Raw genomic sequence first — 13537 nt, 5'->3', positions numbered from 1 at the left:
CTGTGATAAGAGTTTAGCTGTAATTCGAAATATTCACAAGTTTCGACTTTAATTTACTTTTTTATTTTACGTACACGTAGAATGAGTTAAGATTAGAGCACCAATAAATTTAAAATGTTAACGTGCTTTTAACTGTTCTGTGGAAAATAATTTTCAAAAAAAATAAATAAAATTAACTATTTTGATTTAAAAAATTAGAATTGAATATCTGAAATTTAGTTTCTTTCAGTAGACACGTCTGATTTTTTTTCTAAATTTGTGTAATTTTACATAAAAGATACAAGGAGATAAACTATCGAAAGATAAAAAAATAGATCACCATATTAAACCAAATTAAAAAAAAAAACTTTAATTAAAGTAACATCAAAAATAAAAACAATTTTTCTCAAAGTGTTTCTAAAGAAGATGGGGATATTCCTGTGGACTGCATGAAATCACAAAATGATCATCATAATACCCAATGAAGGGAAGGTCAGATGGTATTGTACCAAGAGAGATCAAAATTTGAAGAATGTCTTGTAAAAATTTTCCACCTTCAACATCCACCATAAAAATTCTTTTACAACTTCTCTTAAGTGAGAAACATTCTGAGAGTTTGTCTCTTGGGTGGGGGAGGTGGAAAAGATAAATTTATTCAATTTATCATGTTTCCCCAGTCACTCTCACACAAATTTGTATTTTCCTACCCAAACTCCAGTGAGACTTTCAAGAATTCGCGGGAAAATTCAGCTAGAGAGGCTCAGAAGAGGGATTCATCATATTTAAAGACTCATCCGTGAGACCAGAAGCAGTCATTTGAATCTTAGCACTTGAGATAGTTGGAAGTATATTTAAGTGAATTAACTAACGTGTGAATATAATTGTGATTTGTGTCAGAATCATCTGTGTTGTGATCTCTGAGGATTACTTAATGCCATCTCAAAGAGGATTTCAGTGTTGTTGATTTGTTTTGCTCTACAAAAATGAGAGGACTTTTAGTGATCTTTTTGGTGATTTTGTGCCAAATTTCTAGTGTTTTTCCTGATGCTGCAACGGATTTTAACAATGTTAATCCTGATGGGTCATTCAATTTTGGGTAAAGTTCCTTGGGATTTTATACTGGAAAAGTTCATGCTAAAGATCTTGTTCTTTTTGGTCAAGTTTGAGCACCAACGACAACGGTGGTCACTATCATATGGCCAGTGGGAATCCCAAGACAATCATCAGAGGACGATATGGATCCAGGAATCCCTCAACGAGACGGATTGAAGAGACTGTCTACACAGCTGGTCCGCGTGGGTGAGTCTTGCACAATAGGTTTTCATGAGAAATCCCCCAAAAATTCCCTTTCATCACCAAAAAAATGGATCAGTTTTGGTGTCTTCACGCACATCTTCATTTGTTCCGCCTCAGTGAAAATCCTCACTGACTCTCCCAATCTCTGGATTCTCCTTCACGGTGAAGACCCACTTTGCCTCATTCAGCAAAATTTTCCATATTCATGATCACTTTTAATTGGCCAACAATTAAATCTCACATGCAATTGTTTCCATCAATCTCAACACACAGATTCCGGGCACGTGGCCCGTCAATTGCGAGAAAAATGGATCTTTCACAGATCCGCAGGGGTCCTATTGGGAGCCCTGATGATCCTCTAGCGGATCCTTTTGATGATCCCAGCTACAGTTTCGGCTTCAAAACACCTACCTACACTCGCCAGGAAGATGCAGATCCCAATGGCCGAGTCAAGGGGTTGTATTCCTTTGTGGATGATGTTGGGGAGAAGCATCTTGTCCGATATGCAGCAGGAAAAGATGAAGGATTCAATGTAATCAACTCTTTTCCTGATGCACCAAATTATGTAAAGTACAGTTCACAGCTGTACAAGTCTCCCAATAAAAGAGCCAGGGGTAGAATAGCAATGCAACGAGGACCTGGAGGCCAATACAAGTAAGTTCTTACATTAGAAATTGTATTTGTCCATTTAATAATCAACCCTTTTCTAGCTTCATCTCATCTGGACCAGATCAGAGGAGGTCTGAAAGTAGTGGTCCTGATGGTATAGTTCGCGGTTCTTACTCATATCTTGACGATAAAGGTGTTCAGAGAACAGTTCAATACATCGCAGGTGCAGGAATAGGCTACAAAATTGTTCAGAGTACAACAGGTCCTGGAACTCATAATCTTCCTCGGCCAGCTATTCCTGAATTTGGTGTCCTTACTCCAGAGTCTAACGATTTAGGTCGAGATACTCCACACTTTAATGACGATGGTGTTTTTACAACAGCTTCAACTGGCCATGGTGTGACTCCTAGGCCTTCTCGCCCGTCGCCCAGACCCACCCTTGGTAGTCCGTCTTTGGGTGATGTGGGTGGATATGGCGATAATGATTTGGGTGACGATGGACCAGCGTTTTTTGATGGGAATAACAATGCTTATGACAATGTGCCAGATGGTAGGGATCCCAATGCCATCGTCCCATTACCTCCGCGTTCTGGAAGACCTCCCTACCGACCACGAGGAAGAGGCAGTACCCCAGCTAGACGTAGTTCAGAAGAAGATGATTATACAGATCTGCCAGGAGTTACACCGAGCATAATTGATGCTACTGGTACGGATTTGGGGGATGAAGATGGTTTCGGTCCAGGTCCAAACCCTAGCTTCGATCGTGATCGTCCTCCCTTGCCATCAGGAGTAGCCGTTAGGGCGCATGTGCAGAATATTGACCTTATTCCAGAAGGTGGAAGACCACCATCCCCTGGGGAAGCCCTTCTGCTCGATGAACAGCGAAATCTGTGATTAGAGACTCACCCATAACCTGATCATTTATCACTCAATACTCTGTAGATCACTGAATGAAATCTGACAGGGATTTGGACCAGTGATGATACATTGCCCTAGTGGCCTAGTGTTTAAATTTGATTTATCTTACAGTGTCTTGCTTTCGTCGATAAATTTAATTATACATTTAATTAGGGTATGCATGTTTTTGTAAAGAATTTTAAAATTTAATATTATCGCTATAAAAAGAATAAATTTTAATTTAATAAGTACTTTTTTGTACTTTATTTCTCTGAAGATTGTTCGATCATCTTGAGGTAACACGTGCTCACTAATTAGAAGAACTTCAGTAGGTTTTCTATAATATCGTGTTATAATGTTAGTGTTCCCAAATTATCCGCAATCGCGAGTTAAAAATCGTAAAGTTTTATGATCTTTTGTTGCTGATCTTGAAAATTTCAGCAATAAATAGTCACTATGAGAACTAAAGCCCTGTGAAAATATGACGAAACTGAAAGTTTTTGCAACCAACTGTGAAGTAGTCTATTGGATTTATGATCATTTTCAACCAATAGCTCGATGATCGTGAGAAGATCAACCTGTAAAAATTGCAAATTCACAATGGTCAAGTTCAACGGCACGCGGAAGACTATTTACCACTTCTTTTGCGACCTTCCCACGGGCATTAGGCAACCAAAAGCTGACATATAATTAGATAAATCAGAGCAAAGTTATTTTGTTGATATGATTTTAAGTATAAATATATCACAAATTTCCACATATTTTTTGAGATTTGTAAGTCGTTGCTCGACGTCTACAGTGCACTTGCGTATTATCTCTGATATATTTTTTTAAACAAATCATAATAAAATATGTATTTTGTAGTTCTATTCCTGTAAATATAGCGAATACTTTAAAAACCTGTGATTTTTGATACTTTAAAATTTGTAAATTTGGAGTTTTGAAAAAAAAAATATTTCAGGACATTTCTCCGTCTGTACGGATGAACAGATCCGTTGTAAAATCTAGAGGCCAAACGATGAGAGATAGCGACTTCGTGAGGGATACTCAATATTTTAATCTTGGGATTAGCTGCGAAAGTTTTATTGAAAGAGAATATTAAGGTAACTTTACTTATCCTAGGATTAACTTACTTATGCAGGGTCCCTAAACACTCTAGTACGCTATCTCTCACCGTTTGGCCTTTAGATCCTACAACGTATAGACTGATTATCAGTCAGATTCTTTAAAGGGTTATGGGAAAATATGGAATGTTCGAAGCCAGAATGTGTGCAAAGCCTCCCCGTTATAAATTTTTTTTTCATCGATAAATTATATTTTGCATTTATTTGTTTTTTTTGGAAACCCTAACGATAACTTAGGTATCAGGATTCAGTGAGACTCTGTGACGTTTCTGTCAAAGTGAAATTAAATACTTCTTCAAATTCACTTATGATCGAGCATTCTACGAAATTCTTTGCTATTGGTATTGCTTTTACTACAAATATTTTTAATATAAAGAGTGAAAGCGCTAGGAAATTCTGTGCATTCGATGACACAATTATTACTCACGCTTACAAATGTGTTTGATAAAATATTGGATAATTCATGTTTTCTGCAAATTGGTGAAGCAAAAAATACTATAAAAGTATTACACAGAAACACTTGCGAACATGTCTGAAATGATCAATTTGCCAAAAGGAGGATCACAACTCATTGCTCAATTAAATTCAATTCACGAAATGCCCATTGTGTCGTTAATCAAATTGCTTTTTTTTCGCACGTGGAAAGAAAAACATCTGAAAATAAAGTTTTCATAATGATTTTTATTGCGTGTATAACGGGTTTAGTATTTCTTTCTCAAGAAAATCAAGATCAGAATGGCAAATTTTTGGTGATTGCGGGTGGGGAATTGGACTAAGGTAATATTAGAAAATTGCGTAAACTTATATGCATTCTTCAGCATCATTAATTCCCTAGCTTGAACTATTGCTAAACTTGGGGTAAACTACAATCGTAGGTCGCGGGAGTGATCGCAATGTAACGATCAATTAAGTCAACGTACTGTTTTGGCAATGAAGGTGGAAGAAGAGGAACAAAAATTGAAAATCGTGAGGCGAAAAATTTACCGTTTTTATTCTTTGGTGCTTATGATGCCTCCCCACCTTAGCGTCTTTCACAATGTCAGGGTCTCTTAAAACCAGATTGCTTGGGCAAATGATCGCACAGTTCATTACACACCGTTGACACGATCGGTGATCTCTTCCGTTCCATCACCAAGTCCACACAAGCAGCGTATTGTGGATTGAGAATGAGTTGTTAACACTTCTGGGTATCAACGACCATCAATCAACAGCTATTTTGTGCAGACTATTTGAAAATATACCAAGTGATCTTGACTCGTGATCTTCAGTGATCTTGTAGTGTTGCGCTGCACTGTGACAAAAGATGAAGTTGTTTCTTGTGGTAAGTGATACTGCATACGGTCACACCCCTTTCTATGCGACTTCCATTTGTGTCTGTGCATTTTTGGTGGCAAAGATCACTGTCGAGGAATCCCACGTCTTTACCAATTGAGGTATTCAATTGCCAAGTGTTGATTACAGTTATGTAAATATCAATAAGACATTCAAGTGTAAAGATCGTGTGCGATGAGTGGAATAAGGCACAAGAGTTTTCCTGCAATGTTTCTTGCATTTCGACGCCTCACTAATTGCCAACCTGTGTATGTAGTTTTGCTTTATTTGAGGATCATCTCAAAGAAGGCATTATGCTATTGTGGAATTCACCTGAATCTTCCACAATATTTGGATAGTTTATTCGGTGTATCGGGGCCACGAGATCAACTCTTACTTCTCCCGCAGTGTGTTTAAAAAAAAAATAAAGCGATTTTTAATCGTCGATTGTACCAAATTCAAATTTGTTGAAAATCTCATGAGCTACACGACCCAGAAAGAAGATAGTCATCTGATCTTTTTCCTCTGATCATTTCCACAGAAGAGATAATCGCGTTTGGAGGAGGAATAAGGGGTGACCCATTCCCAAGTAATATTGCCGAGAGCTTCTGTTTCTAGAGTTTCACGAAACCTTTTGAAAGTTTCCTGATTAACTGCAAACATTCTTAGTGTTCACAATTAATTTAAATGGGTTTCATTTAAATTTTCTCGGGTTTTGTGAACTTTTTTTTTTCATTTTTAGATTTCTCGGGTTTCTCGAAACTTTTCTGTTTCATGATAAATTTATTGAATTACACATAGATATGTAGATAGATAGATAAATTTATTCATCAACAATGCTTTCGAAGTATAGTTTCGTTTTAATGAGATACCGTATAATTTTCAGCGTCCCCGCCGTCTTAGCGTTGGTGACGAACCTCCGGAGCAAACCGGTGGAAAAGCTCTTTCTCAGATTGTATATGCATACGGTAGTGTTTTGGATTTAACCACTCTGTGGATATGTAGGGAACATCTTCAATTCGTATTTCGATTGTTCTCTAACCTTATGTTGATAACCTTAAGTTGATATCCTTTGTTGAAATCATCTTTGGGGCTTAAAAAACTGAGGAAGGAATTTTTAAACAAAATTTAGTACTTTCATTTTTATCTTTTTTTTCTAATATAGCTTAGATGCTTAGGTTTGATGGGTTTCGTAAAATCGTTTAAATGTTTCAAAACGGAAAATTTAGTCTATTTTTCTTTTTTTGTTTTTTTTTTTGTTATTTAACTAACGTTTAGATCTTGGATGGGATCTTCTGCAAGACAACAAAAAATTTGCGATACCTAGAAAGGATTACTTAATCCTTGTCTTATTCTGACGTTAATTTGAAAGATCTTGCTTCTAAATAAGGGACCATTTATTTAAATTTCTTTTAAATAAGAAAAGATTGAAGAAGAACAGTCAGACCTAATTTTCAAACTTACCATCTCTTGTATTCAACAACGCTCAAAAACTACCAGTTACGTTTTTTTGTATTTTTTCATGTTTCTTAAGTTTCGCAAATAATTTTTTTTGGATGTCTCAAATTTTTCGAAACTTTAATTATATTTTCTTACGGTTAGTGATAATTTCCTGGACGGTTTTTTTTTGGGTTTCACTAAACAATTATCGTATTTATCAGGTTTCGTGAAATATTTTTACGTCAAATTTTTCTCTGTATGCACTACCCCTTGGGGAGAAGTAAAATAACTCCATCAGTTGCAATTAAATCCAAAACCATCCAATCGACGGATACAATTACCACCTAGAAAAAGGAACAGAATGATCATTTCAAGATCGAAGTGAATAGACGTGAGAATTGCTGAAGATTAATTTTTACTTTTCATTTTAACCTGCAAATGATCGTCTGAGTCGTCATAAAAAAGCCACAACCTATTGGAATAAGAATATCTCCACGATCGTTGAACTCTTTTGCATTTTTTTCATGTCTCATCATCCTATAAACGAAATGTGATCATCTTTTCACGGATATAAAAGATCATTTTGTAATACAAAAGATCATCACCTTTTCTTCATTTCAGATAGCGATCTCCACAGTGGTTTTGGGCCAAATATTTGCTAGACCCAGCAATGTCGAGTAAGTTGAATACACTATAATCATAAAAAAGTAATCGTTAATTTTTTTTATGGAACTTTTTCTTGTTTTCCAACGCTTTTGGGCTAATAAACTACTTTTCTACGCTTGGTTAGGTACTTCATTTTCACACTAACACCTACATAAGACACACAAAAATTATTACATTTTGTTTATTTTCAATATTATTGTAAATATTTTGCAGATTTATTATTTTTTTGTACAGACAAAAGTATTTTTTTGCGGGATATTTTGTGGTGATAAAAGTTTTTTTTTCTTTATAAAAGAAAATATTGTGAATATGTTTTACACCTGGATTGAGATAACAAAGAAATAATAAATTTTGTAAAATCAGGTATGTTTAGTTGATGGACTTATTTTATTTACTAAATGAATGATCTACTTTTAAGAGTGATTTTTCTTGTTAATTTGGTGGATGATAAGTGGATTAAATTAAATTTTAATGGTTTTAGGGTGGAAAAACATCATGTGGTGGAAATTTCAAGAAATTTCAATATTACTGCTATGAATTCTACCGCTAAGATTGACGAAACTATGAGGATCCTCAAAGAGATCGATCGGATAAATCAATCTTTGGGTTATACAAAGAAAAATCTGGCCAGGACAGATACTATGTCCGATTCACAGAGACTGAGTGATTCACTGTTTTTCCCCAAGACACCATTTCATCCACCAGGTATTGGGAGAGATTCTAAATCTCCATTGATTGTGGAGAGGGTCACTGATCGACAGTCAGAATTTCAAGCACAGAGTCATAGGATTAGGTTTAAGAAAGAGCAAAGAAAAGCAAAGACTGAAGGAAGAAAATTCCTATTAATCCCACTCAATCCATCCTTTATTGCCATTGCTAGTGATCCTCGGAGGATCGTCCATTTTTTCCCGCAAATCTCATCACGTACTGCAAGACTGTCCAAGAAGTGGAATAAGAAACCGAAGAAGAGTGAAAAGAAGGTCGAATATGATAAAGCTCAAGCACCCCTCCTGAAGCAGAATAATCTATTTGATGTTCTGATTGATGAGATGGTGGATGATGATGATGAAGATTATGATGATACCAAGGAGGAGGATTCTTCGGGTAGTTTGCCATCATTTGATAATGATCAGTACATTAACAATTTGTACAAGAACATTTTGGTGTCTTCGAATAAGAAAAGGGATCTTCAGAAAGAAGAGAACTTGGAAAAGGAAGGAAAGTTCCCATTGATCACGACAAAGAAGCCGAAACCACCAACGTTCAAACCGTCGAACAAACCTTCAAATAAACCTTCAAATAAGCCTTCAAATAAGCCCAAAACCACGACGAAAAAACCACCGACGAAAAAGCCAGAAATACCCAATCCGGAGGATCTCAAATCACCCTTCTCAGGACTCTTCAGGCCGGCCAGTGAGCAACTGAAAGACAATGGCGGAGGCATAATTATTCAGAGACTAAAAGTCAGGAAGGGAGGTATTGCTATAGCAGGACCAGGAGGTGTAGCAACAGCAGGAAGTGGAGGAACAGCAATAGTTGGACCAGGTATCATTCCCTTTAAAATGCCTTTTCTCGCTCTTCCTAATTTTTCTTTTTTGATATTTGTAGGTGGTATTGCCTTTACTCATCCCCGAGGACTGACCATTGCAGGACCAGGAGCTAAGGTGTACTCAGTCCCCGAGGACACTGATCTTGAAACGGTATCCCTCAATGCAACAGGCTCATCAAGGGATTTCCCATTTCCCACGGAGATTGTAGCTACAGGACCGATTATATACTACAATCCTGGGAAGTAGGAAGTCTTAAGCATTCATTTAGGATAAATCTTGCCAAAAAACACATCACAGACACATTCCAATAAAAGATCTTTAGAAAATACTTCAGTGGCTAATTTTTAGTATAACATAACTGCATGATTTTTGATACTTCTGCCTGTATTTGAGTTTTTTGAGGAGGTATCTATCTGGCATAAGAACGAAATTTAAAGAAAAAAATTTGATGTATTTTAGATTGAATATGCCAAGATAGATATCTCATTTGAGCACTGAGAGTGTTAATTAAGGAGACCTCTCGTGATCTTTAGATGGAGACTCGCACCGAATTGGCCCTCATTGCCGAGACTTCTTCCCATTCCCATCATACAACTTCCCGTTTACTACCCAACAAATGAAATTCCTTTCCCTGAAAATGAGCCACCGACAACGGAAGTCAGAGAGAGAGAACCCACAACTCCACCACCTCCAACCCATCCACCTCCGAAGCCTGAAAAACTCATTCAGAGGCGTCCTAAGAATCTCAAAATTCAGGAAATTCCCCAGCACAGTTCCAGATATATTATTGAGAAGATTATCAAAGCCCCTCTGAGGTACCTACTAAAATTCCCAGTAGCTGAGGCAAGGTCTGTTGTGAAGCCTATCGATGAATCTACAATTCTTTTGGCACCATCAGCAAAGGCGATCGCCGGAGAGGGAGGAACTGCAATTGCTGCACCTCTTGCAAGAGCCATCATCCCACCCAATACCAGAGCTACTGTAATCTTTCACCCGGATTCTGTGGCTATTGCTGGACCTGGAGGAAGGGCACATGCTCATGCGGATTTAGAAATTTACTCCTACCACTGAAAAAGAAATCAAATTTGCAAAATAAACGCATCTCATCTGCTAATTACAAATTGTTTGCACATTTTCGGTAGTTTCTTTAGCTAATTTCTTTTTGCTGCATTAATGCTAAGTCAAGAGTATAAAAGTAATTTTGTTGGTAATGGCTTTTAGGCTTGACCTCTCTGACGCTATTGACTCGCTTTAGGCAACGGAAGATGCTTCTTGAATTTAGGACAAAATTTATGTTGAATAATTTGTATATACAAGAGATAAGCTCCGAAAGGCAAGTAGTGGTTTTTTATGTGTATTTCTTGTCACCTCTTAAGCTTATCTTAAAACATTTCCATTTTGATCATCTTGCCCGGGTCAATGAAATTTAGATGACTGAATGTCTGCAAATTTCTCAAAAGTCTTCTAATTCTTTGCCAAAAATAAAATTTTGAGATCAATCTATTCTTAATTGGCGCTAAAATGCTGTTCTATGAATTATTAATATTGACAAAAAATCTGGAAATTTATGTTGAAATTATGCAAAATGAAAGTGTGATGTATATCAAAACAAGTTTTACGGTCTGCAAAAGAAATGGTTGATGAAAATATATTTTTTTTAGTTAGAAAGTGAGTAAAGTTCAAATTAAGAACTTATGCTCTCATTTGAAGACATAGATTTCTTTTGCAAAAAAGACATGCGTATTTTTTCACAAATATTATTTCTCAGCAAAGTGGAGCATCGTGCTATAAGTGACGAGGCCACAACTGAAGCACCTGAAGAGGCTCTGGACATCTCAACTCTCTCTTACTATGGAGGTGCCAAAGGATCTGTTCTCAAAATTGAGAAGAAATCCGATGGATCTGTGGTGAGAGAGACTATCAATTCAAAAGTAGGTGACAATCCATCGGAAGATTTCTCTGAGCACTTGAGCACCATCCAACAGGCAGCTGCTGTTCTCGTAGCTCTCCAGGAACGTGTGAAGATGACCGGGAAATTGAGTGGAGTTGATAAGAAAATTTATGCCGATAACTTGGAGATGCTGGGAATTTCCGCTCAGAAATTAGCTCAGCTGCAGAATGAGGCAGCGGACAATGATCTCAATCTCATCTTTCAAGGTAAGACGTGAATGTAGTTTTCTTGTATCGACACTTACGACTTTTTTTTTCTGACTTCTTTGTAGGAATTGCAAAGGATCGAGATAATGGAGAAAATAATGATGATGAAAAGAATCCATCTACAGAGGAAGACTTTGATAATGTGGGTGAAGAGGATCATGGGATGAATCCTCAGCCTCCAGAAGAACCACAAAATGTACCTGGACAAGAACAGGAAGGTATTGCTATAAATGCTCCACCTAAGGAAGCTCCAATTGCTGAGGCTAAACCTATTGGACTGGCCATAGCTGGTCCAGGAGGATTAGCATCTTCAAAGCCTGTGGCAACGGCTGTTGTCAGCAAGGATGGACTTGCCGTAGCTCGTCCAGTGGCTACTGCAATATCTGGCATCACTCCTGAGCAATTTTCCATGCTAGGTCTTCCAGTGCCACAAAAAGTTGGTTTCGGTGGATTTCCCTCAAACCCTCGGGAAAGTATCACATATGGGAATACCCTAGCTTCAAGATATGGCCTTTTGAGCCTCGAAAATGGGCTCAATGTACTTGTTGGCCCGGGATTTCAAGCTGAATCCCGCTTTAGCGATAAGGGAATCGACTCTGAAGATCAAGAAACGAAGACAGCCGTTGTAGTTGATTTGGATGATCCCAATGATGCCAAGACAATTGCCATGGAGAAATTTAAGAAACTCGCTGAGGCTCCTAAAGAATTGATCCCCAACCAGTATCCCTTAATTCCTCCACGAATTGACCCACCACCCTTCAGACTGGATGGACCTAATTATCCAGAAAACTATGAATCTTTTCCTGCGGCACAATATCTACCACCCAGTGATCAGTATCATGGGGGATCTCTGCCATATCCCTTCCTTCCCGTCTACAATCCCTTCCATCATGATTACTGATGGATTGTCTGCATGAGGAAGATTAGTAATTGTGAAGGCAATAAAATAGTCGCCCAATAAAGACAGATTCATCCATCCAACTGGTTTCATGACCTTCAAGTTTCTTTTCTTCTGCATTATGCATCTTGCACTTTATATGCTTTTACCACGAGACTTGCATTACAAGGAGAGCAATATTGCTATTAATGGAATTAAATGATTTCTAATTCAGAGAACTCTCACTGAAGTAACTGATTAGCTAAAAGCAGAAAGTGATGATTCGAGAAAAAAGTTGACTTCGTTAAGAAAAATATTTTTTCCTTTTCGAATGTCCGGATCATTAAATTGAAATTTTAAAGATTTTAGTCATGTTTTGTAATAAAACAAAATGAAGTACTTCAGTTGCAAATGGTAATATACTTTTGGTCCTAAAAATGGTGATATTTTGTAAATTCTTTGAGTCCCTTGCTAAACTTTGCAAATATTGTTTTAAGCCACGCCCCTTTAAGAAGTTAAAGCCAATTAAGTAAGGATTTTGAATTTATAAGGTTGAATATAGGAATATATCTTTACTCTCCAGGAATGACTTTTCCTCTTTGCTATTTGTAAGATTTTCTCTAATTCTAGCACATAAGGATCTTAACATTCCGGAAATGTTAATTTTACCTTGCAGTATTGATCCAAAATCTGTGTAAATATTATCCTTTGTAGGTGTATTGGGGTTTAAAATTACCCTGTTTCATGTTAATTTTACCCTTAAAAAGGTGTAAAATTAACATTAAAAAATGTTGATATATTTTTACACCTAAAAGGTGTTAAAGTTATGAGGAAGAAAAGCTAATCGCACCCTCTTTTTTCTCAGTGTATCTACCACACCGGATCCATGAAAAGAATCCTTAAAAGCTAGAATTAAAGCTAGCTTATGAACAGCATGGGTCAGTCACCTAGAGTCAAAAATTACCGTCATCATTAAAAAAAAGTCATTGTCATCAATTTTGCACGGAAACAAACCATTCCAGAGACACTGAACTTTCTCAAATAATTTTTTTGAACAATAATTGGTAGTGTATTTTTTCATAACACATTTTTATTCTTTTTTTTATATTTTTAATTTACTGTGCCATTCTTTTGTTAAAGTTTTACCATGTTTGTTTATAAATACGAGCTTTAGGGGGCGTGGCCTATTTTTAAACAGAACGAATCCTTTGTGTTTCGTAATCTACAATGCCTTTGGATTATGGAATTATGGATTATGGAATTTGGATTATTGGATTATGGAAGTGTCTTATATAATTTGATTTATGTAGGATGCGTGACCGTTAAATACATTAACCCTTTAACGACGAGACACTTTTTACGGACTGAAAATCAACAATAAAAATCAAACTGAGAAACATAATCAATGATAAGTTTTACATCTAACCTTGGAAAGTCCAACAGAGTCTGATTCGGTGTATTTTGTGCCTCTATGAACGATAGGGACAAAAATAGCCCAAAAATTTAAGTAATTTTTCTGACAATACTAATGAATGATCATTTTCATTCTAATGAAAATTATTACGTTTGAGTATTGTAGTTTTTAATGCCAAAAAGGTTTTGCTTAAAAAAATTGAAAGTATAAAAAATAA

At 36.6% G+C, this 13537-nt stretch overlaps 2 protein-coding genes across 3 annotated transcripts; both read left to right on the top strand.

Moving 5' to 3' along the window:
• Positions 1-713: 713 nt before the first annotated feature.
• On the top strand, positions 714-3032 carry LOC129804221 (uncharacterized). The gene is made up of 4 exons (XM_055851338.1): positions 714-1075; positions 1141-1278; positions 1549-1929; positions 1986-3032. The coding sequence occupies exons 1-4, from the start codon at positions 963-965 to the stop codon at positions 2776-2778; spliced, it is 1425 nt and encodes a 474-aa protein (XP_055707313.1). The 5' UTR covers positions 714-962; the 3' UTR covers positions 2779-3032.
• Positions 3033-4949: 1917 nt separating this feature from the next.
• LOC129804220 (uncharacterized) lies at positions 4950-12011 on the top strand. 2 transcript variants are annotated; one of them, XM_055851337.1, is made up of 4 exons: positions 4950-5226; positions 7278-7333; positions 10641-11029; positions 11095-12011. In XM_055851337.1, exons 1-4 carry the CDS (start codon positions 5209-5211, stop codon positions 11928-11930), a joined length of 1299 nt encoding a protein of 432 aa, XP_055707312.1. In that variant the 5' UTR covers positions 4950-5208; the 3' UTR covers positions 11931-12011. The 2 variants fall into 2 exon arrangements, with proteins under 2 accessions (XP_055707312.1, XP_055707311.1); XM_055851336.1 differs by lacking the exons at positions 10641-11029; positions 11095-12011 and adding exons at positions 7804-8867; positions 8931-9200.
• The last annotated feature ends 1526 nt before the right edge of the window (positions 12012-13537 follow it).

The sequence above is a fragment of the Phlebotomus papatasi genome, chromosome 2 (genome assembly GCF_024763615.1).
Source record: "Phlebotomus papatasi isolate M1 chromosome 2, Ppap_2.1, whole genome shotgun sequence".
In the NCBI taxonomy this organism is placed as follows: Eukaryota; Metazoa; Arthropoda; class Insecta; order Diptera; family Psychodidae; genus Phlebotomus; species Phlebotomus papatasi.
The sequence above is the reverse complement of the archived record's forward strand: the minus strand, read 5'-3'. Positions and strand labels throughout refer to the sequence as shown.